Here is a 24,341-nt window from a genome sequence, read left to right as displayed (position 1 = left end):
GCTCAAGGCTACCGCTCTACCACTTGGAGCCACAGCTTCATTGCCAGCTTTGGGATAACCACCCCAAAGAGACATGCGCCTCACAGACTTTCTTCCCGCGTGGCCCAGGCTCGGAACCTCCATCCTCAGACCTCAGCCTCCTGAGGAGCTGGGATGCCAGGCGCAGCCAGGGTCTTCCCTGTGGCTTTGGGCAGCGGGCTCCACAGTGCGGACAGGGATGGCTTACACAGTCATCTCTGGCCTCTAGCAAATGGGGTGCCAGTCTCCATGCCCCCCACTTGTAATTCCTCTCGGGTTCCTAATCTACCCCGGTGGGTGAGGTCTGGGCAGGCCACACCACGCCTCGGCTCCGGCTCAGTGGCCTCCTCCATCCAGCAACCTGGGCCAGCAGAGGGCAACTCCTGGCCTGGGGGGCCGGAGGGAGGGAAGGAGGGAGAGAGAACGGAGGGAGGGAGGGTGAGAGAGGGAAGGAGGGGGGAGGAAAAGAGGGAGAGGGGAGAGAGGAAGGGGGGGAAGAAGGGGGAGGGAGAGCCGGAGGGAGGGGGCGGGATTTCTCCGCTAGTGAGGAACCACCTGATCGGCCGCCTGGGCCGGGGAGGGAGGCGGGCGGGCGGGAGACCCCAGCGTGGGCCGGTCGGGCCCGGGGATGCCCGGGTGGATGCGGAGGCAGCTGCCAGGGCGGCGCCGCATTGGGGTGGCTGGAGCTGCCCGGGTTCCTAGGAGACGGGCCCGCGGGGGAGGGGAGCGGCGGGTGGCCGCCCGCGCCTCGGCTCGCAGCCGCTGAAAGGGCGCCGGGAGCGCGGGGAGCGCGGGGATCGCCGCTCCGCATCCATCCGCCGCCCCTGCGCTGCAGGCCGGCCCCAGCCCCAGCTGGTGAGGCCGCGGCCGAGGCCGAGGAGGAGGAGGAGGAGGAGGGTCGCGCGGGAGGAGGCTGAACCCCGCGCAGCCATGCTGAATCACCGCGGCTGAGCCGACCTCCCCGGGGCCGCTGGGAGAAGCCGAGCCCGGGATCCGGGTCGGGTCGCAAGCACGGCTCGGCGCCCGCCGCCCCTGCCCCAGCCGGGGCCCGGCGCTATGGAGGGCGAGAGGTACGTGTGCGCGCGCGTGCGCGCGTGCAAACGGCGTGCTCACCCGTGTTCGTGTTTGCGCTGGCCGGGCAGGGCTGCACAACCCCGACCCACACAGATGGACCTCAGCGGGGTCCCTGCCCAGGCCTCCTCACTGCCCAGGGCCCGGGGCCGGAGGCCTGGCGGGTCCGGGTGTGCCGGCTGTCGGTGGGACGCGCAGGGGACTTCCTGCCCGGCCGAGAGGTAGCGTCCCCATCGCCTTCCCTAGGAGGCAGCTCCCGCTCCAGCCGCCCTGCCTGTGCGGTCGGGCTTAGCTGGGGGATTTTGCTGTCAGAAGCAGGGCTGGCCTGGCATACAGACCTTGTGTTTTGATGGCTTTCCTAAAGTAAGTGTGCGTGTGTGTGTGTGTGCAGGTGTGTGAAGGCACCGCTGCCCGCCCGCACATGTGTTCAGAGTTGGAGGAGAGAAACCAAGTCAGATGACACTTGCTCGCCACCTAGTTTGTTCTCCACCTAGTTTGAAAAGTTTATGACCCATACTGCTTTAGGGGAACCCTGGCTTCCTCCATCTGGGACTTCCTGTGAAGTAGAAATCCGCAGAAGAGGTTTTAAGGACTTGCACTGAGCAGAAGCTAAGTAGCCAGGGTTCATTTCCCTGTCAGGCTGTCTTGTGCTTATACAATTCTAAACGATCTGGGGATCCAGCCCTTCTCTTGTGAAGGCTGTGAGTGCTGCTGCTGGAGTGGGCCCTCCTGTTCCTCCCAGTGGGGTGCCAGCCTCTGAATGTCAGCCCCTTCACCCTGGTTGAGAACAGGACTTAACCATTTTCTTTGTGGAGAGGAGACTGCAGGGAGGGGCCAGGTAGCATGGGTTGCCTGTTACCAGAGGCTGCTGTTCTAGTTGTGGCTCTCTGGTGAAGTGAGAAGGGGGTTCCACTCAGCCAACACCATCTGGAGAGCAAGGGGCCTGGGTTCCGACTCCTGCATCTCAGGGGCAGAGTGATGATACTAAGCATTTCTAGGTTCAGTCAGATCTTGATTGGTGAAAGGCATCCCATCCCCAGCTCTGAAGAGGCTTCCAGGTGTCAGTCCAGGAAGCTCCTGGGAATTTTCAGACCAAGTGTCTGTTGCTGTCACCTCTCTGTGGATGATCTTTGGAACAGCTTAGTATTGAGTCCCATGGTGTCTTCTGGGTGGTAGGACATGTAAAAATTGCCTTGGAGTAAAGGGGACAGTGTCCTCACCTTGGCTAGCAGAGGACAAGGGTGATGTGATAGATGTATAGAGAGATTCTGTACCACACCAGGACATATACTAATGCTGAGAGGTTGGTGTGAGGCTACCAGCCACTGATGGAGCAATTTTGGAGGCACTGACTGGTCCCTCAGTTCTGTGTTCAAAAATATATGAATCTCCCTTATGTTCTTCAACAAGATGCAATCTGTAGGGAGGACGGAGGTCCATGGCTTTAGAACACCTACCTGGTTGCACACATTCTCTTGCATTTCCTCTGCTAGAAGTGGAGTAGACCAGATAGCCAAACTGAGCATTTCCAAGCCAGTTTTTGTTCCTCCCGCATGTCTGCCTGGTTTACCTGCCAAGTGTTCAAGTCTTCTGAGATCTGTTTCATGTCTGTTGCCACTGCAGGCCCAGAGGCCCATCAAGAGCCTTGCTGGCCTCTCTTTGTGTACACACCACTGGGGAAGCCTCAGATCTCTTATTCCCAGCATGCCATTTGCTGGCTGCGTTTCTCTTCCTCTTGGTAGAAGTGACCTGGCAAGGGTGTTTCAAAACCCCACTTTATCTTAGCCTTTCTAGTCCTGGTTGATATTCTTAGTGCCTTTCGTGTACATGCCAGAGCTGGGTACTGGGTACTAGGTCCACCAGATCTTTCTGTGCTCTTGTTCCATCAATCTTGTAGTTCTGCAGACTAGGAGACTGCAGACTAGGGCTCCTCACTCATGCACCATATGTAGCTGCGCACAAAAAGAATCAGGTACTGGCTAATTGATGACCTTTGTGAGAAACTCTGGTCACTGAAAAGAAAGTTGGCAGAGACAAGGTTGGAATTTTCAGCCAATAGATTCATCTTTGAGTATCAGTCTTACTATCCTCACGAAATGTTTTGGCAGTAGAGATGAATCAGAGGGAATTAGTAGTCTTGTTTTGTAAAGTTCCTGGAAACTGAGTGCCCATCAGAGCCAAGGGACTGGCCTAGGATCACATGTCCAGCCCTGCAGGGATCAGAGAGATCCCGAATCTGTTCTACATCTAACCTGCTAAGGCTTAATTTGGAGAGAGAGACAGAGAGAGAGAGAGAGAGAGAGAGAGAGAGAGAGAGAGAGAGAGAGAGAGAGAGAGAGTGTGTGTATGTATGTCAGTCCTAGGGCATGAACTCGGAGTCCTTGAGGTTTTTTGCTCAAGTACTCTGTCACTTGAGCTACTTCTGGCTTTATTTGGGGGAGGGGTTGCTTAATTGGAGATAAGAGTCTTGTGGACTTGCCTGCCTGGGCTGGCATCAAATCCAGATCCTCAGATCTCAGCCTCCTGAGTAGTTAGAATTATAGGTGTGAGCCACGGGCGCCTGGCAATCGAGCTGATTTTTAAGCATGAAACTTTCAGTCAAGAGATTTGTAGTGAATGACTTTCTTTCCCATGAGAACATGAGAATACCTTCTAACTTTGCAAGTCTATTCATTAAAACAAAACTTTGGAGTTCCACAGACTTGGTAGCTTAATATGTATGTACTCCTGGTGACCTTGAGTGTGTCACATTTTTATTTCTTTCTACAGAATTAATTTTTCTGTCTAAAGGAGTAATGACCACATCTGTAGTTCTTGGAGTCACTGTTGTCACTGCTAGAATGAGGCGAGAAGGGCTGTGTAAGTAGCGGGTGATTTCTCTGATGGAAGTCTCCCTCATCATTGGCAACCCTCTATTGCCATGTCGTGATTGTGTGAGGCCATCCCCATGAGAAAATGAGGGTGAACTCCGCAGACCCTCATCCTCTAAACCATCCTTAGAGCAGGAAGGCACCTGTCTAAGACTTCCATTTGCCCCTCTTTTATGTTTCGATGAGATTCACTTCCTAAATGCCCTGTGGCATTGAGAGGCCTTTGTGGTTTGGAACCCTGAGCTGGAGACTCCTTTGTTCAGACTGAGAAAAACTTGTGAGTTTGTGCTTTTCCTCTGCTTTCTTCTCCAGCTCTCCAGCTTTCTGCTGATTCCTTCAGTTCCCTGTCTCCCCCAGCTCCTTGCACTGGACAGTCAACTGTAGCTTGATTCATCAGAGAAGGTGACTTTGCCTTCTGTTCCACAAAGGAGAAAGATCTCTAGCTCGCCGCTGCTGCTGCTGCTGCTGTGATAAATGGGCGTCTCTGTGTGCTAAGAGCAGGTAGACATTGAAAATGGCAGTGGCCCTGTCTGTTGGGATTTCTACTTCCGTTTAGGGAATCAGCCTTGTGAGTTGATTAAAATCAATTTCCCACTCGTAGGGTTACTCCAATCCATAAAGACAGAGAGTAAAATGGTTGGCAGATAGTAGAGGAAGGGAAGAATGGGTCTTGTTTAACTGGTATGGAGTTCCAGTGTGGGGAAAATGCAAGGCTTTGGAGTTGGACAGTGGTAACAGCTGTAGAACAACATGAACATCCACAATGTTACTGGAAACGAAAAATGATGAGAAGTGTAAATATTTCACAGACACGTCTGCTCACAGACTGCGTTTTCTGTCTACACTCTAGCTGATATGCAAGAGTGGCAGAGAGCGACAATATTTAGAAAGAAACCTTGTGAAAAGAGGAAGGTGGTTATCCATTTCTCCTGAAATGGTAGTCATATTCTTCATTAGAAACACAGAGATGCCCTTGCTGGAGAGAGGCACAGGTACCCAGCTCTGGTCTGCAACTTGATGATTCCTCCCAGGGAGAGACTGCTCTTGTTCTCGGGAAGCTGGGATGAAGGTGCTTGTCTGTCTACCCTTGATCCAAGGACAGCACACAGATTCTCTGAGACGTGTCTTAGAAAGCTCCCCAACTGCTGAGCTCTGCAGGTGAAATGCTGGCAGGACCCAGGCAGGAGCAAGTGTTGAGCAACCCAGCATTTTTGTTTGTTTGTTTTTCTGTTCCTCATGGCCAGTCACTTAATCCTCCCCTCTACCCCTAGAAGTCACAAGTAGAAAGTTGGGTAGAATTTTTTGGGGTTTTACTACTTCCTAGAGCCGATATGCATACATTCCCCAAATCATGCTAATTGAAACCAAATTTTCCATTTGGATAACTTTTTTTTCTTTTGACCTTCAAACACAAAGTAAAAGATATCTATATTTCCCCCACACCTAGACTTTTTTTGTGGGGGGTGTTCCTTGCTAAGTTTTAGATTGTTGAGATAGATCTATATAGGAACAAATTTTCTGTGTGTTTTCTACAGCAAAGTGCTTTGATCTGATGAAACTTGCCATTGTAAAACTGACCTATTTTTTTTTTCTTTTCAATTTCTGGCTGAACCCAGAAACTAGGTTAAACTGAATAGACCATTAATAAACTATGTAAAAAAATAGCATGAACAGGCGTTGTTCTAAGACTTTTTCTTCCCTCTGTCCAACAAGTTCAATGGCTCTTGGGTTAGAGACCTGTGGCCCAGCTTTCTTGGAGTTGTCCTTCTAACTTGTGACACAATATATGGTGGCCCCTGTGAAAGCTGTATGGAAAGGAACCAAACACAAACACAAACCAAACACAAGCCTGGCTTTGGAAATGCCACAAGATGAGGGGGCCACTTTCTTTCCCATCTACTTCTGTCTGAACTCGTGTTTCTTTTGACCTTTGGCAGTTTTGCCCAACCCATATTAGGAAAGCAGTTGTGAACTGAGCTTTTCGGAAAGTGATTAGGTACATTTCTGCTCTCCAGCTTGTTTATAAGGGAGCATGTGATGTAAACAGAGGCTTTTATCATGTAGGCCTGAGGATGAGGTATTCCAAGTTCAGGACAATTAATACCATCAATTAACTCCAGTCCACCCTGTGATTGGCTACCGTGAGTCAGGGGAGGTTCTGGAAGATTTAGTATTTTGTTTTCATGCAGCCTGCTTTGACTACATGGAGAAGAGTTTCTGGGGTTGCTTTGTCCTTGGCCGGATGGGCTGGGGATGTCATCTTCACATCCAGTGGACTCAGTGGACATTGTCCCCACTCCTTGGACATGGTTACAGACACAAGGGCATCACACAGATTGGTTTGGCTGGCAGCACTCCATTTTCTGCTTAGGCAGGGTCTTTGAGCATATTTGATGTCAGTGTCCCAGAACAGAGAGAGCTGTTCTGAAGAAGAGAGGAGAGAGCAGGGATGAGGAGCGTTTTTACCTTATCATCGACTTCCTGTGAATGTGAGCTGTTATAAATCATGGCTTTCTGGATTCTATCCTCTGAGTCTGCTTGAGCTATTCTGCAGTGCCAGCTTGAAATATCAACGGTGGGGGCCCTGCAGCGAGGGTATGAAGAGCAGAGGACTCTGTGGTAGCCTGTGTGCAAATGGTGTATTTTGGTGGCAGGATTTGCCCATGGAGGCCTGGATCCTGCTGGTTGGACATCTTCCAGTGCCAGATCTGTCCTTTCCAATTTAGAAATCAAATTTAGATCATTTTGGTTTTGAACTCAGGATTAGGGGAACCATGGGGGAGAACGATTGGGTCAAAATTCTATCTGGTGAGTTAGGGTTCAAGTTACAGCACATTGGTGTTCACAGGCTTCACATTGACAACAGGATCTGACCTGAGGCTGAGCAAAGAACATGATCTGATGGTTAAATAACCTTCTTTTCTGGCTACTGTGGGATGGGCTAAGTCCAGGGTTTTCATCATCTGACCCTTCAGGTTTTTAAATCTTTCTTTTCCAAAGGATCTTTTCTTTGTCAAGGGACTTTGATGCAGTCAGTGTAGCTCGAAGTCATGTTGCTTCTGTGTACTTGGTTTCATCTCTAAATGAATAATATTCTCCGGCCTGTGTCTGTAGCACACAGTATTAGTCCAGTGCCTCTGAATTTCATTTGTGGCCTCGGCCACAGTGATGTTTGTTCATGGAGTGTGTCTGTAATAACCCGGGCAAAGATTATGTTGGCCTGGAACAAGATTGACATAGTCCTGACTATGCGAGGGAGTGAGTTGCAGTCATAGAAATACATCCGACCAGTAGGGCTTGTGGCTGGATTGGGGGGAGGTGGGGTGCTCATGAGAAAGAGAAGCTATCCCGGATAGTAGCTCAGGTGAGTGGGTAGCTGATGATGCCTCTGAGGGGAAGGGAATACAGAAAGAACTGGCTTAAGGGGCTGGGGGGAGTCAGGTGAGACATTGGATATGCAGACTTGGAATTTAGCGGTGTTTAGAAAATATGTATAAATTTATTTTGTCAGTCATGGAACTTGAACTCAGGGCCTGGGTACTGTCCCTGAGTTCTTTTGCTCAAGGTTATTGCTCTACCATTTTGAGTCATAGCGCCACTTCTGGTTTTTAAGTGATTAATTGGAGATAAGGGTCTCATGAGGACTTTGTGCCTGGGCTGGCTTTGAACTGTGATCCTCAGATCTCAGCCTCCTGAGTAGGATCACAGGCATGAGCCACCAGCACCTAGCTGTGTATAACTATTTTTTTTTTTTTGCCAGTTCTGGGGCTTGAATTCAGGGCCTGAGCACTGTCCCTGGCTTCTTCTTGCTCAAGGCTAGCACGCTACCACTTGAGCCACAGTGCCACTTCTGGCTTTTTCTATATACATGGTGCTGAGGAATCGAACCCAGGGCTTCAGGTAACGAGACGAGCACTTTACCACTAGGCCATATTCTCAGCCCTGTGTATAACTTTTTATTTATAGCTTTTATATTGAATATTTGATACACATTCATTTATACCTTAACTTTAAAGGCCCGCTCATCTGATTGGTATATAACAAGTAAATATTTGAGTAAGTGCTGTAAGCTGGGACTCAGGTTTGGGCCAGGCCAAGGGGTGGCTTGAATAGTAGGCAAGAACCATGACTTTATCCTACAGGCGGATAATTTTTGAGCCCTGTAATCTACAGAGCCCTTTAGAAGGAGACCTTATGGGGGGCACTCAGTCTATGACATACATGGAAACAAAGGGCTCTGACTGAACCCTCCGCATATAACCCTCACTGCCTCTGTGAAAGATGCCTGCAGGCAGTGAGGTGCTGAGGGATACAATCCCAGAGGTCTTTCAAGCACTTGGAGGTATAGCATCCGGAGGGCTGGATGGGAGGGGGAGGCCCTTGCAGTGGTCTAACTCAGGGAAAGAGAGAAGTGGAAATACCAGGAAGGAAGGGCAAGGCTGTATCTCCCTTTCTTTCCTAGGAGTCTTGAACATCCCACACACATGGCCTGCCCAGGGCCAGTGGGTGGCTGGGAGAACAGGAGGTGTGTCGGAGCCAACTTCCAACATTCCTTCTGCGGGCTGTGGGTGGCTCATTGGTGCCATTTGCTTCCATACCACGCTGCAGTATGGGTTATACAAAGAGTATTGACTAGCATCCGGACAGTGTGTGAACTTAGACTGTTAACATCACCAGTCACCAGGAGGACTAGTTGGATCGGCTTTGACTCTGTGCAGCTTATTCACAGCTTAAGCACAGCTGTATGTTCCTATAGGAAAGAGCGAGGGTTTTGCCTGATTTGTGTTTCCTCAATACCTCTGCCATTGTGACCCCCTTTGAATTTTCCTTCAGCTCTGCATGAATGTTCTTGGGACTCTTGACGCTGGAGTGCAAGAGAAAGATGCTTTGTCCAGTCTCCAGACCTTCATGTCTGGTGGAAGGAGCCCATCGAAAGGAACATGGGCTATGCAGGGAATTTAAAAGGCTGTGTCCCTCTTGCCAGATCATGAAACCCTGAAAATGGACTCACCTCAGTTGAGTTAGATGGAGATTCTTGAAGCCTGGTGTGATTTTTTTTTTTTTTTCTAAAATGGGTCTTGGAGTAAGGATAAGAGCAGTTCACCAGGAAGCATTTTGTGATTTTTGTGGCTGAGGTGTGTGTGTGTGTGTGTGTGTGTGTGTGTGTTTTGTGTGTGTATGTGTGTGTTTCACAGGTAGAGGGAGGAGATCCACCAGACTTGCTTGGGATCAAGAGCTGAGAATGCTGGCAGGGTTGGGGATTGAGCAATCTGTTGGGAGCTAAGTAGTAAGGACTGCTGGGGAGGTGGGGGTGGGGGAGGTTTAGGGGAGGAAACAAGTGAATCTGGCAGCTCCTCCCCCGGCCATGTGACCTTTGACTGAGGCATGTGTACAGTGGAGTGTGTATCACCTGCACGCACGCACGCACTGCTGAGAGGGTGGACTGTGGTGGGAAGAGCCGGAGGAGATTCCAGCTCAGAACCCGCCTCCGGACTTTTCTCCTCACTATCTGTGGGCTCTTGCCTGGGAGTCCGACTCTCCTGAACCCTCGCTGTCTTCAATGACCTATTCTCTGCTGTCAACAAGCCTGTGGCTTTCAGAAACCAGAGGCCAAGTACCCACTTGAGGACTTCCCTTGTCTTCATGGAGTTAGGAGCTGGGGAGGAACACAGCCTTGGGTTTCTCCTGAGAGATCACGACTTGTCTCCACATAAAGGACGGGAAGGGCTCTGCAGGGATCGAGGAGACCCCATGTCCTTTTCCTAGCTGGCCTGTGGTCACCCTCAAGCCATCAATCCCAGGGAGGCTCTAGTGGGAATTGTGTTTTGTTGGACGTTAATCCTCTGATGATAGGCAGTCCTTGTCCAAGACCGTTTAGTAAACACAACATTGTATTAACCAGGGTATATATTATCATTGGACCTGCTGGAGAGTGCAAAGAGCAGCACAACAGGAAAAGTGAGATTTCCTGCCCATTAGGCATGCTAAAGATCATTGTCAGCACTTCCAAAACGGTCCTGGTCCTGATCCTGGTCCTGGTCTGTACTTGTGAAGTGGTATTGTCCTCTAGGATTTTCTGAACTCTAATCTTATCAGTTCCCTGCCCCAAACATTCAGTGGCTCTTTGATTCATTCCCAGTTGTATTTCCTTTTGGTTTCTAAGTATTTCCATAGTCTGAGGCAGTATTTATAATGAATATTTTGTGTCCTATATACTTTACCATACTTCAAGATTAAAGGAAAATAACCCTAATCATCACACTAAGTATAAAAAAACCATTTGATAAAATCCAGTATAACTTTATGATTAAAAACTTTTTTTTTCTTCTGGTTGTGGAGTTTGAACTCTGGGCCTGGGTGCTGACCCTGAGCTCTTCAACTCAAGGCTAGCGCTTTACCACTTGAGCCACAGCGCCACTTCTGGTTTTCTGGTGGTTCATTGGAGATAAGAGTCTCACACACTTTTCTGCCTGGGCTGGCTTTGAACCTGTGATCCTCAGATCTCAGCCCCCTGAGTAGCTAGGATTATAGGCATGAGCCACTGGTGCCTGGCTCAGCAGCTCCCTTTCTGAGAACAAGGGTTATATCCCTGGTATAGGATTTTGAGAAGAAAAAAGAATCAATGTTAAAAATAAGGGCTCAAATATCAAGGAACTTTTAATTAGAAAGTAAAAATTAATATCTTTCTGACTGTGGAGTAAGGAAAGGGAATACCAAGAAGTTATTGTACTTGTGGATTTCTTACATGAAGCGTTTCATCATTACTGAGTGCTTTCTCTGACCACATTTTCTGCCCTGAGATTTTCTTTACCCTTTTAAACATATAACTCTAAATCACCTTCTGTTGTACATCTCTTGAAATTTATTGTCCTTTACTTAACTGATTTCCTTGTACCTAGAACTTAGACAGTTGAGTTCAGATTCCCATGGCTATACATTGGTAGGCTAGGCTGAAGGCATGGGAGGAAGTTGAAGGAGTCTGTTCTAGTGAGACAAACTGTGGGTCTGACCTGAACTTCATATTGAGTATTCCACTAGTTATGAGTCTCAGGGTAAGATAAATGGAGCATCTCAGGCCATTGGAACATTCTCTTAACCATATCAGCCTGAGTCAGTTGGCAAGGCTAGTCAGAAGCATGGACTATGCCTGGTAGGGAAAGTCAAAGAAGACTACCTTCAGTTTCCTAGAGTTGGAATAAACTACGGGGCCCCAAATCTGCACAAGGGGAGTGGGTTCCATTTTCCTACTAGCAAAAACAAAGCTGAGCCTGATCCAAGCAGAGGTTTCTCCCAGGTCTCAGACTTGACCCTGAAGCTGGATCATTCTTTTTCTTTTGTCACCCGTTGGGGGGGAAAACAGCCTCTCCTTGCCTGCTTTCTTCTTTGAGTCATCCTTCCTAACCCCCTCCACCTTGAGGCACTCCGTGGGGATTTGGTGTTGCTTTGTGTCTGGGTCTCAGTGTGGAGAGCTGAGATTACACGTGACCTCTGCCAGTCACTACCCAGCCCATGTGGCCAGCCTTTTCTCCGAACCACTGCCGTCTCGTCTTTCTGTGGAATTGGGGCTTCCTAGAGGCCTTCCCTCAGGGCCATTGTTCTGCATGACACAGCCAATGTGATCTTGCAGAAGCACAGAGGGCATACCTGCCTCCTGGCCCACTTCTTGGTTTAAAACCAACTTTGATGGCTTGCCGTTCTTTCAGAAAGAGATGCAGACTCCCCAGTCTTCTGGCCTTTGCTTTTGATCCTCCTCTTCTTGAGTTTTACTGACTGCCAGGCTTTGAACACAGCTCTTTTTCTCTCCAGGTCTTTGTGTGTTTCCTCTGCCTGGAGCGCTCCAGCTGCTGGCTTTTCCTTTGGGTCTCTGCTTTGGGAAGGTTTTACCCGTCCCTGGCATCACTGGGATAGTTCCCCATCACCTAGAACTCCAGCTCCTATTAAATCTAAATGCTTAGCATTATCAAAGCTAAGGTGGCTCACCCCTAAAAATTCCAGCTACTTGGGATTTGAACCGTGATCCTCAGATCACAATTAGCTCAAGCAGCAAAGTCCATGAGACTTTTTTTTTTTTTAAACTGGTTCTGGGGCTTGAACTCTGGGTTGAACTCACAGTTCCTGAACTTCTTTTGCTCATGGTAAGTGCTCTCCCTCTTGAGCCACAGCGCCACTTTTGGCTTTTTTGAGTAGTTTATTAGAGATAGGAGGCTTATGGAGTTTCCTGCCTGGGCTGGCTTTGAACTTCGATTCTCAGATCTCAGCCTCCTGAGTGGCTAGGATGACAGGTGTGAGCCACTGGTGCCCCAGCTTCCCCATGTGGTTCTTATCTCCAATTAACTACCACAAAGCTAGAAATGGAGCTGTGACTTGAGCAAGCAAGCTCAGGGACAGCACCCAATGTTCTGCATTCAAGCCCCAATACTGGGACACACATACATACACACAAATAGCATCAATTAGTTGGACAAGAGGGTTTCATTTTGACCTTGTTGGATCATAATAATTAAGATACAATATTTGGAAGTATTACTTGGCTTTCTCATCCAATGAGCTCTAAGCTTTATGGGGGGCAGGGACAGCTCCTTGCTTACTCTCATGTTTCCTCTACATTTAAAGACAATACCTGGCCCATTTCCTTCCCTGCTAGTTCTGTGGCAAGGGGAATAGGCTCACAGATGCCCCCGTGGGTGGGTAAATGCATGGGTGGTTGACTTTACTGACGTGTGATCTCTCTCTCTCTGCTCTTCCTTCCTTCCTGCAGCATCAAGCCAAGTTCCCAGCCATCGGTGCAGGCTGGAGATGACGAGAAGAACCAGAGGACCGTCACCGTCAACCCTGCCCATATGGGGAAGGCCTTCAAGGTTATGAACGAACTGCGGAGGTACTTTTTCCTGTCTTGCCTGCGCTCTTCCCCAGGGAACTTGCAGGGCGAGTTTCCTCAGGGAGTGGGAACAGATCAGAACGCCAGCACCGATGAATCCTGGCTCTTGCCACCCACTCTCAGGCTTCCGCTTTCAGGTCTGAGACAGGATGGCTTTGCCAGCCAGCGTACTCTTCCTTGGGTGTTTATTTCACATCTATCATTTCAGTGATTAATCACAGGGGAAAATTCCTTTGTGGTTACAGCAGGTCTATTCTTAAGCTTGATTTCTAACCAAACCAGCAGCTTGAAAACTGATAAGGGAATGATTGCAACACCTATATGCACGTGCGCGCATTTGCGCGCGCGCGCACACACACACACACACACACACACAAAACTGTTGAACAATTGTCCATGCTGTATCATTTTTTTTTGTTTGGCCTGGCTCTCTCATTCTTTGGCTGAGCCTGGCATGGCCGTACGCCCACTCATTGGGAGACTTCCTCACCCTTGAAATGTACTTCCATTTCTTTCCTTTTTTTCCCCTCCAGTTCTGGGGCTTGAACTCAGGGCCTGAGCACTGTCCCTTTTTTTTTTTTTGCCAGTCCTGGGCCTTGGACTGGGCCTGAGCACTGTCCCTGGCTTCTTTTTGCTCAAGGCTAGCACTCTGCCACTTGAGCCACAGCACCATTCCTGGCAGTTTTCTATATATGTGGTACTGGGGAATTGAACCTAGGGCTTTATGTATACGAGGCAAGCACTCTTGCCACTAGGCCATATTCCCAGCCCATGTCCCTGGCATCTTTTTGCTCAGGGCTAGCACTCTACCACTTAAGACCAGTGCCATTTCCAGCTTTTTCTGTTTTTTGTGGTGCTGAGGAATTGAACACAGGGCTTCATGTGTGCTAGGCAAACATTCTACCACTAGGCCACATTCCCAGCCCCTTCTATTTCTTTCTCTGTGGAAGAAATGAAATGAAAATGTGCTCTTTTTCCTGAACCTGGTGGTGAGGGTCTGCAGGTTGTCCATAAGCCAGCTTGCATGTTTGACAAACTCGTTGAAGATGTGTTTAGGCACCAGTGCTTTTTTTCTGTACAAACCCTTGTAGATGCATCTTTTCCTTACCAGAGCAAAGAAGCTTCCTTCGCCTATGTTGGGCTTGTTGTGGACTTGTTTACTTTCGCTTTCCCCCCTTGTGGTTTCTAAGCTCCCTGAGGGCACAAGGCACCTGACAGGTGTGTGAGCAGTTAAGCATTTCCTAAAGGGCACTGACCAAAGCAGGGGTTTCCCCTGAACTTTGGAGAGTCCTTCCTTCCTAAAGGGAGTTGATCCTGGAGCTGAATTGTTGAAGATCAATGGAGAGCCTAATACATGATGGGTAGTGGTGAAAAAAAGTGTTTGTTGAGGGGGAGACTAAACTACTTACAAATGAAACTTCTAGCTGATTCTATGCTTGTTTTCTTGTTTCTCCATGGCCTGGGCCTTGGCATTAGAAACTTAAGTTAAGCCCAGTGCAGGTGCCTCACACCTGTGATCCTAGCTATTCAGGAGGCTGAGATCTGAGGATCTTGATTCAAAGCCAGCCCAGGCAGGAAAGTCCCATGAGATTCTTATCTCCAGTTATCCAAGTGGTAAATAAAGTACTAGCCTTGAGCTGAAGAGCTCAGGGATGGCACCCAGGCCCAGAGTTCAAGCCCCACAACGGACAAAAAAGAAAGAAAGAAAAAGAAAAACTAGGGCTGGGGATATGGCCTAGTGGCAAGAGTGCTTGCCTCGTATACATGAGGCCCTGGGTTTGACTCCCCAGCACCACATATACAGAAAATGGCCAGAAGTGGCGCTGTGGCTCAAGTGGCAGAGTGGTAGCCTTGAGCAAAAAGAAGCCAGGGACAGTGCTCAGGCCCTGAGTCCAAGCCCCAGGACTGGCCAAAAAAAAAGAAAAAGAAAAACTAAGTTCAAGTTGTTTTGTGCCCTACTGCTCTGTTAGGCCTTCAGCCAGACTGGTGGGCACAAGTATACTGTGTTATAGATTGCTTCTCTAAAGCATTTGTATAGCATTTCCTGGACGCTACGGGTGAGCCTTCCCATCTCAGTCCTTAGCGTGACTCCCATCCTTTGATGGATTTGAGAAGCCATTTCTCTTACTCTACCTGATTTTGCCTGGGCAGCCAACTCTAGTGACCACCGAAAGGATGGAGTTGGGGAAGAAAGAAAGAAGGGGTTTATAGGAGAGCCTCCCGCCCCACTCAGTTACTAATACCACTTTTTCTCTTCTTTCTTTTTTTCCTTTCCTACAAAGGTTTTCTTTTCTTTCCACTTTGATTTTCATTTTCATATCTTCTTTCTCTTTTGAAATAAGCTTTCCCCATTGTAGACCAAGCTGTTCTGGAACTTGTCAGGTAGCCTGGGCTGGTTTCAAACCTAGAATGGTCTTGCTCCAGCTTCCTGACTGCTGGGTTTCTAGGAGTGTGCCACTGTGTCCCTTGTTAAGAAACCCTTTTAAGGGCCTAGAATGTGGCTTAGTGGTAGAGTGCTTGCCTAGCATGCAGGAAATCCTGGGTTCCATTCCTCAATACCACATAAACAGAAAAGGCCAGAAGTGGGTGCTGTGGTGCAAGTGGTAGAGTACTAGCCTTGAGCCAAAGAAGCAGAAGCTCTGAGACAGTGCCCAAGCCCTGAGTTTAAGCCCCAGGAGTGGAAAAAATAAACAAACTATCTTAAAATAAGTCATTTTATGTTCTCCTTGCTGGGTTTTTGTATCTTTCTCAAAAGCATTGACTTGACTTGCATCTAACTTCTTCCTAGAGTCCTTGCTGCTGTTTCTCCTTTGTATGAGTCACCTCAGGGTGCTCTCTGGGAAATGAGTTTGAAAAAGGACTACATATTCTCTCTCCTCTGAGGTTCATAGAGCATATATATGGGCACAATCAGTGTCCTGAGAAGTGCTGCAGTAACTCTGAGACAGCATTCTGTTCACACTTCTCTATAGCACCCTTTTTGTTCTGTGTAGCATTTTGTGACCATTGTTCTGGGAAACACTGGTCCAAATGTCAGACAGTCCTTGACTGACTCTGTGTGTGTGTGCATGTTGGTATTAGGGCTTGAACTCAGGGCCTCATGCTTTCCCTTAGCTCTTTCTCCCAAGGCCAGGGCCCCTACCACTTGGGCCACAGCTCCACTTCCAAGCTTTTTTATGGTTAGTTGAAAATGAAGAATCTCACAGACCTTTCTGCCTTGGCTGGGCTGGTTTAGATTAGGGACCCTCAGATCTCAGTCTCTGAGTAGCCAGGATTACAGGTGTGAGCCACTGGCATCTGACTGGCCAATTTCTAAAAACAGAAGCACAGTAGGCCAGGCAGATAGAGAGAGGGCCTGGATTGACAGGGGGACTTTAAGGGCAAGGTAGGCATAATTGGCTTTTGATGGAGGGATAGGCTAAAAGCATTTTACTCTCAGGATTAAGCTATTGAAATGCCACATGATATTCTGGGGGCCTGGGGATTTCTCTTGTATTGTTTTCACCTTCCCCTCCCTCAATTTTAAGCTATTTTAGTTTAAGCACACATGTTCTTTGTAATTTATGAATCACACGATCCATGAGTTTCCTATTCTTCCAGGGTAGAAAATGGGCTGTTGGCATGGTAACCGCCCTGCCTTTCTATTCTTTTTGTACTTTATTGCTCTGCTCTGGCCAGACCATGGTGCTTCTGGGTAGCAGAATCTCTCCTGTGTCCTTAGCTCCGACTCAGCATCTAGTGGGCAGTAAGGATGTGGTCCTTCCTTGGCTAGCACCCTGGCCCTGACCTTAGATGAAGGAAGCAGGAGAACAGAGCAACTATTCTCCAATGAGTAGCTGGAGCCCACAGCCCATCATCCCACCCCACCTTGCCAGTCAACCCAGGACCTAGTACATGTGTGCCCTCTATTATGAATGGCATCTGATCTTGTGACCCCTCCTGTCCCATCTGGCCTGCAGCTCTGATGAGCAATGCTCTGGAATTCCACGTGCACATTTTCTGTGTAAAGGCTTGCTTTTCTTTCTCTTGGATTGCTGGGTCATAGGATAACTCCACAACGAACCTCTAGAGGAACAACCAGCCAGACTGTTGTCCTGAGAAATGGATGAAAGTTCTGCTCTCCCCAGTTCTCCCCAACACTTGCCACCCATGTGTTTGACTATAGCTGTCCCCCCTGTGAGGAGATATATTATAGTGGTTTTGATTTGCCTTTCTCTGGAGACAAGTGGTGCATACTGTCATTCTGTGTACTTATTGGTTGCAGTTTCCATCTTATTTAGAGAAATGTCTGAGAAATATCTTGCCTACTTAAAAACAAATGAGTCCTCTTTCTTTCTCTGATTTGGGCAGTACTGGGGTTTGAACTCAGGGCCTTGTGCACGCTAGACAGGCACTCTATCACTTGAGCCTTGCCTCTGCCCTTTTTTGCATTAATTTTTCTTCTAGTAGGGTCCAACATCTGTGCCCAGGCTGGTCTGGATCACCTTTGGACCACCTTTCCTCTGCAGGTGGGAGGAGAGATAGACCCAACTATCCCTAGTTTTATCATTATTATTTGTTTTCTGAGATGAGATCTTGTGCCTTCTTTGCTTAAAAAATCAGGTTCTTCCTGATTTCCACCTTCTGAGTAGCTAGGATTACAGATCTGAGTCGCTGTGCTGAGCCCTGTTTTCTCCTTATTATTGAATTTGCAAGAGATGGAGTTCATTGTATATTCTAGGTATAAGCCCATTTTCATATAGCTGATTTACATTTTTTTTTCCATTCTGTAGATTGGCTTCTCACTTTCCTGAGATTGTTCTTTGAAGTACAAATACTTTCAATCTGAATGTCTCCTTTATTACTTTTCTTTTGTTGTTTGTGCTTTTAGCACCACAGCTAAGAAACTACTGCTTTATCTGAAGTCATGATTTAATATTTCCCCTTAGGTCTTTGATTCCTTTGGAGTGAATTTTTGTATATGGTTCAAGGCAGGGGTGCAGCTCAGTTTGCCCTTCCCAGCATCCTCTGTGTTGTACATAAGCTGCCCTCTCTGATGGAGCTGCCTGCCTCCAGCCAGCAGGGAGGTGTGGTGGGAGAAGCACTGGATCTAGAGTTGAGAGCCGTGGGTTCAAGGTCTAGGCCTCTGTGGTTCTAGGTATCTCTTTCCTCCTCTGGGCTTATGGCCAGACAATCTCCAAGGGCATATGCAGCTCAGGCAGTGGCAGCTTTCATGACCCTGTTTCTCTGAGGGAAGCTGGTGGTTGACAGTGGCTCGATGAGTTGCACCTCAGATGGTGCATGGTGTCCGCATCCTCCCACAGGACCCAGACATGACCTCAGACGTACCCAAACCACCACCCGTGAGTCACCGATGGGCTGTTTGTCTTCCTGGCTTTGCCTTCTGCCTGTGGTGCTGCTTTAGTCTAGAGATGGCTGTGGACCGGGTTCTGGGCTATGCCACATGCCTTAAAATCCTGTCTGCACTTTGGTGTGTCCCCTCATTCTATGTGAACTTGGGCAGCTTCCCTAACTTCTACATGCCTAGCAATGAGGTATAACTCTTGGGTATAACAGTGGATGAAATCATGCAGACAAGCACTTAGAACAGCGCCCAACACATGTAACTCAGGAAATGCTGTCTGCTCACATTCATAATAGACTTAAGAAGAACTTGCAAGCAGGCGAAGTCCTTGCGTTGACAGGGTCTTGTGGTGCTCCACCAACCTGTATGTTAGTCACACCGCTCTGCCCTCCCAGGGATGTGATTTGATCCCTTCTGTTCATTCATTCCTCTAGAAAAGCATAGGGCCTGTTGTGGGCCAGGTATTCAATCAGGTACCTAGGATACAACATGAAAAAGACAAGGCCCTTCCCGAGTTTAGCACAGTGAAGACCACATAAAAAGATGGTCACGGCCCCCTTAATGGTTGCCTCCATGGTTTGCCTGCAGGGCCTCTGGGGAGGACGGTGCTTGCGGGTGCAGAGTCCCTGGCCACTTCTCACCACTCTGGCCCATGTGGTGGAGCCCTTGGTGAACCGCCACTTACTCATCTTGCTGGTGGCACACCTCTGGGGCACAGTTCTGCTCCTTGGCACTCAGGCAGCTACTTGACTGACACCCCCAGGCTCCACCTCTGCCCCCTCATCCTCAGTGCTGTTGGAACCAGGGAGCAGAGAGGTGAAGGCAAACGAAAATACTTCACATCTGCAGTATCTTGGCTTTTTTGGGGTGTGTGTGCATGCGTGTATGTGTGTGTGTGCGTGCACGTGTGTGCGCATGTGTGCACCTCAGGAAAGCACAAATGGGAGGTTTATGAGGGACTGGGGGGCGGGGAAATCTGTGAGTTTGGCCCCTGTCTAGGCTGGGGTGGAGCAAGTCTCTGCAACCGCTCTGAGACCTGGGTGGGAGGAAAAGAGGAGAAATGATTCCCACGCCTGACAGGGGACAGGTGTGCATGCTGTGGGTGACCCACCCCGTCCCCTGGCCGGGTGTCTTACAGCAAGCAGCTGCTGTGTGACGTGATGATTGTGGCGGAAGATGTGGAAATTGAAGCTCACCGGGTGGTCCTGGCAGCCTGCAGCCCCTACTTCTGTGCCATGTTCACAGGTATGTCGCGGGGTGGGGTGGGGTGGGGTGGGGAGGCATGGAAACCATGGTACCGGGGGAGAGATTGAGGGTGTGGGCATTAGGGGAGGTAGGACAGAGGCTCTGGGACCCACCAGGAGGAGCTTCTCTGTTCTCAGCTTTGCACTGGAGAACTCACGAGAATCAGAGCCCCAGACAGGCCAGCCGGATCCGCCATCCCTTGTCTGCCACAGGACACAGGGAAGGAGAGCAAGTGTCCTCTAGTTCTCCAGTTGCAGCATGCACCACCGGGCCATGTGGGCAGCTTGCTAGACTCACAGCCGAGCCTGCCGAGATCTCATTTTGCAGTTTGGGAAACTGAGGCCAAGATTGGGGAACGGACTTGCCTACAGTCACACACTTGGCCTGGGCGCTGGGCCATGAAGCTCACGCCTTGTCCTCTCCTAGCCTACCTCTCTGGGCAGCTGGCAGGGGCCTCTCGACCTCTTCACAGAGGAGGAGATTCAGAGACAGGATGATGGTGGGTTTGGGGGAGGGATACGAAAAGAGTAAATATTCAGTATCCACTGTAGTCGAGTCCCTTTGCCAAGTTTTCAGGAAAGGCGTTGCGTTGCCTCACTTGCTCACATATGGTGTGTCTGGCTGGATTCCCGGAAGCCCACGACCGGGCTTCCTGTCTGTGGCACCTCCCCTGCACCAGGTACACTGCTGACGGAGGAGGCCATCTGGGCTGTGAGACCCCAGCCTGGCCGGTGCTCCTCCCTCATCGTGCCTCCCTGGGCCCCTGCACCGGCTCTGAGGATGCTCACCGCCCACTCTATGCCCAGGTGTCCTGTGAGGGTCTCCTCAGAGTGGCCCCCTCCCACCCCACCACCAGCCGCCATTCCACACCAAGCTTCTTTCTATGTATTTAATCTCACAGTGCTGGGGGCATCAAATCCAGGGCCTTGCAAGTTATCCCACCCACAGAGCTCCATCTCCAGTGACCTCCAGCCTCTCTCTAGCCTGTACCTTGACTCACTATTTGTCAAGCTTCCTGATCGGTCGTTGCAGTATTTTTGTTTTTAACCTGTCTCTTGGTTGTGGGGGAGTCAGGTGGGCTGGAGTGAAACGTGTTGGCCTGACCTTCCATGTGACTGTCTTCTTGAGTTAGTCATTTTCTTGGCTGAAGTGATAAGGGCCACTGGGTTCGTACTTCTGCCTTAACCACACCACGTTGAAGTCAGGTTTGGGGCTGAGAGTTGTAGCAGCTATGTCTAGTCATACATTGCTCCGGGTGTAGCAGTTGTGCTCTTCACGCAATGGCTTGGACTGTGTGTGGCTCAGCAGAGGTCTGCAGTGGACTGAGGAATGGGCACACTGTTCAGGCCCCCCTCCCTTTCCAGTTAAGGTGTAGCTGAGCCGACTTAAGAGGGCTACAGTTGATTTGTCTGGACCTAGAGTTACTCGGCTAAATTCACCTTGCCATGGGTTCGATCACTCTCAATAAGGAATGCTTTGTGTTGTTGAACGTCTTTCCTGGGGGCTAATGCCACCAGAAGCAGGGAGAGTGGTGTCTTGTAGTGTCTTGGGAAGAGCTTCAGAGCCCTAACAACCTGCCTTCCACTCCTGACTCCAGCACCTAAGGGAAGGAGAAGCATGGGGAGTCTGTGTTCTGATTTGTAGAAATACTTTGTCCAACTCTTAGAGTAAGTGAAGAAGCAGGTGCCCCCCTGTCCTGTGGGAGACCCATGTTTTTTTACCCCTCAGGAATGACTGTTGCCCATGGAGTTAGGAGATGTCAGGCATTTTCCACCTTCTCTTTGTTCCTATTCCAGCACACATTTCCTCAATGCTCAGCATTTTGCAACACACTGCAGATAACTTGAGAAAGAAGCTCAAAAAGGCCCTGTCCTCTTTGGTTCTTGTCTGCCACGTATTGAGTGCTGAATTATCCTCAGAATTTGGCCCAATGCCTTTGAGTTTGGGAATACTTTTATCAAGTACTGGTCATTGGTTAGTGTCAGGTTCAAATCATATAAGGATTTATTAGAAATGACATAGGTTTTAGAGATGGGCCATGGTTCAAATCCCAGTCCTTCTTTTTACTATGTAACTATAAACATCTCATGAAATACCTTTTTTTTCCTTCCTGTGCTGGTAATGGGTCTCATATTCTCACTTGGCTTTTTCACTTGAGGCAAAGCTCTGGCTTTTGGCTAGTTACTTGGAGATAAGCATCTTGTGGATTTTTCTGCCCAGGCTGGCTATGTATTGTGATCCTCAGATTTCTGTGTCCTGAGTAGCTTGGATTATTAGGTATGAGCCACTAAGTGCCTGGCTCTTGAAATGTCAATCTTATAATTTGTGAAATGGCAGTAATACTCACTTGCAGGAGTTATTGTAAGGATTAAATGGAATAATGAGTATAAACCTTTAGCAGCGAGCCTGGTACACAGAGGCAACTCTTAGTATTTCCATTTTCAGGGCCTATTGAAGCTAGTGTCGTCATTTGGTAGAGTCATTTCCACTTCTGTAAGAAATAGCAAGACTGAATATTAAAAGTCTTTGAGACCTACCCAGGCCTCTAATTTACTACAAGGAAAAGCTTTTTCTTATAAAAATAACTACTGTGTGCTGGGCACCAGTGGCTCATACCTGTTATCCTAGCTACTCTTGAGACTGAGATCTGAGGATTGTGGTTGAAGTCAGCCTAGGCAGCAAAGTCTGTGAGACTCTTATCTCCAATTAACCAGAAAACCAGAAGTAGAATGGTGGCTCAAAGTGGTAGATCACTACTAGCCTTGAGCAAAAAGCTCAGGGACAGCGCCCAGGCCCTAATTTCAAACTTCACAACCAGAGGGGAAAAACACTATTGTTCTTGAGCCCTTGGTTTTTGTTTCATAGTATGTTTTTCCTTATTGAAGTTTGAGGAACTTAATGCAGAAGTTTAGAAATTTTGGAGTTATTCAAAGAAGCAAGTAAAAGCCTCTCAAAGTTTCACTGTTCATAAAGCTGTATTATTAACCTCTGAGGATTAAAGAAACAAATAAGAATCTGGCATCTTCCCAGAAAAGCCAAACTTTTGTGTGTGGGTACAAATATTTCCCTACCATGTCAAGAGTTTGTGTTTGTTTACCTCCAAATTATAAAATCATAACCAGACTCCTAAGCATGAGTCCCATATAGCCAGCCAGTTGCAGTATTTCTCCCATCCAGAGCATCACAACCTCATTAGCTAATCTGGCTATTCTTACTCTGATCTTCTTTTCTTTCCCCTCCCTCCCTCCCTCCCTCCCTCCCTCCCTCCCTCCCTCCCTCCCTCCCTCCCTCCCTCCCTCCCTCCCTCCCTCCCTCCCTCCCTCCCTCCCTCCCTCTCTCTCTCTCTCTTCTTTCTTTCTTTCTTTCTTTCTTTTTCTTTCTTTCTTTCTTTCTTTCTTTCTTTCTTTCTTTCTTTCTTTTTTTTGCCAGTCCTTGGGCCTGAGTGCTGTCCCTAGCTTCTTTTTGCTCAGGGCTCCACTCTACCACTTGAGACACAGTGCCACTTCTGACTTGTTCTATATATGTGGTGCTGAGGAATTGAACCCAGGGCTTCATGTATACAAGGCAAGCACTCTGCCACTAGGCCATATTCCTAGCCCCTCCAGTCTTATTTTCTAAGGCCAAAGATCTGAAACCAAGGACTAGCCCCTTAATTACCTTTTGCAATATATTTTTGTTTGGACCTTCCCTAATGAACTTTTTAGTAGTTGCTCGGAGAAGTAAAATTTATCATTTGATTTCCCTGTTGTCAGTGTTTGTTTGCAAGAGAACTCCATCCTCTTCCAGATCTCCTTCATTTTATTCCTCCTGCCTCAGAGCCTTGCCCTCTCAGCAGTCAGAAGAGGGAGGGGAGAGGGCAGGGAAGCCAGTAGGCGGGGGCTAGAAATGTGTTCCCTCCTTCCTCTCTCTTCCAGATTCCTTCAGGAGAACAGTGTCAGGGTGGGTGAATATGGAACTTGGTGCCATCCACGCAGGGTGTAGGTGGGCATCTTGCAGCCCACATGCAGTACTGTACTTCATTCCCTTGGCTCTGGCCCATGAGAACCCAGCTGCCTGGCTCCTGTTTTCACCCTCATAGTAGGGCACTGGGTGCCACATTCTTGCAGTCAGGCTTTCCTTTATTTCACCCCTGAAAGCAGCAGCTTTGCGGAGGGAGCATGGCTGTGGGTCAGCCAGGCATTGTCTGTGGTCAGGGTTCTCAGCACTGTGAGACCATGAGGTTGGGACTGCTGTCGCCCATGGCCCTCCATCAGTGCTTTCTTGCTCGATTCTCAGGCCTTGACCCTCCATCAGTGCTTTCTTGCTCGATTCTCAGGCCTTGACCTTCCATCAGTGCTTTCTTGCTCGATTCTCAGGCCTTTTCAACTGCTCTCCATGCCTCACATCCTGTCTCGCCTCTGCACCCCAAGTTTCCTTCAGAAACACCCATCTGTGGAGAGCCTCTCCATGGCATCTCCCATGAGCTGGCATTCGAGTTCAGGGCAACCCATGGTAGCTTTCTGCATGTCATGGCCCACCTGCCTTTCCAGCTTTCTTTTCACCCTGTTCCCCTTGCTGTGTGTCTCTTCTTGGCATTCCTTTTTGTCCCATGGAGCCCATATCTAGCCCACCCTTTCTTACCTTTGGGGCCTATGGACCTCCTCTTCCAGCCGGTTCAAATGTGTCTCCTCCGAGATACCTTGAAGAAGTTTCCAGGGTGGGGTCATCACCCCTCCTCCATGTTCCCACGATTTAGGATGGCGTGGTGGTAGTCACAGGGGCTAGAGTCAGACACCCTGACTTCTAGTTCACCCTGGCCTCTTCCTCACTGTGTGACTGACCATGGTGGGATGCATGCCCGGCCCCCTGGGGCCTCCGTTTCTTTCTCTGAGTAATGGGAATGATATGCTTAAATCACCAGTGGTCGTGAGCTTTG

The 24,341-nt window shown here is 48.9% G+C and overlaps 1 protein-coding gene across 1 annotated transcript in view; it reads left to right on the top strand.

Annotated features, from left to right (window-relative positions):
- The first annotated feature begins 891 nt into the window (after positions 1 to 891).
- Klhl3 (kelch like family member 3) overlaps positions 892 to 24,341 on the top strand; it is a 67,701-nt gene continuing 44,251 nt past the window's right edge. The window contains exons 1-3 of the mRNA XM_048333907.1: positions 892 to 1,088; positions 12,718 to 12,837; positions 19,320 to 19,426. Of these exons, the coding sequence (XP_048189864.1) occupies positions 1,075 to 1,088; positions 12,718 to 12,837; positions 19,320 to 19,426 (241 nt within the window). The 5' untranslated portion in view covers positions 892 to 1,074. The remainder of the gene's footprint in view (positions 1,089 to 12,717; positions 12,838 to 19,319; positions 19,427 to 24,341) is intronic.

This window comes from Perognathus longimembris, chromosome 25, assembly GCF_023159225.1.
Source record: "Perognathus longimembris pacificus isolate PPM17 chromosome 25, ASM2315922v1, whole genome shotgun sequence".
In the NCBI taxonomy this organism is placed as follows: domain Eukaryota; kingdom Metazoa; phylum Chordata; class Mammalia; order Rodentia; family Heteromyidae; genus Perognathus; species Perognathus longimembris.
Note: the sequence above shows the minus strand (reverse complement) of the source record. Positions and strands in the feature narration are given on the sequence as shown.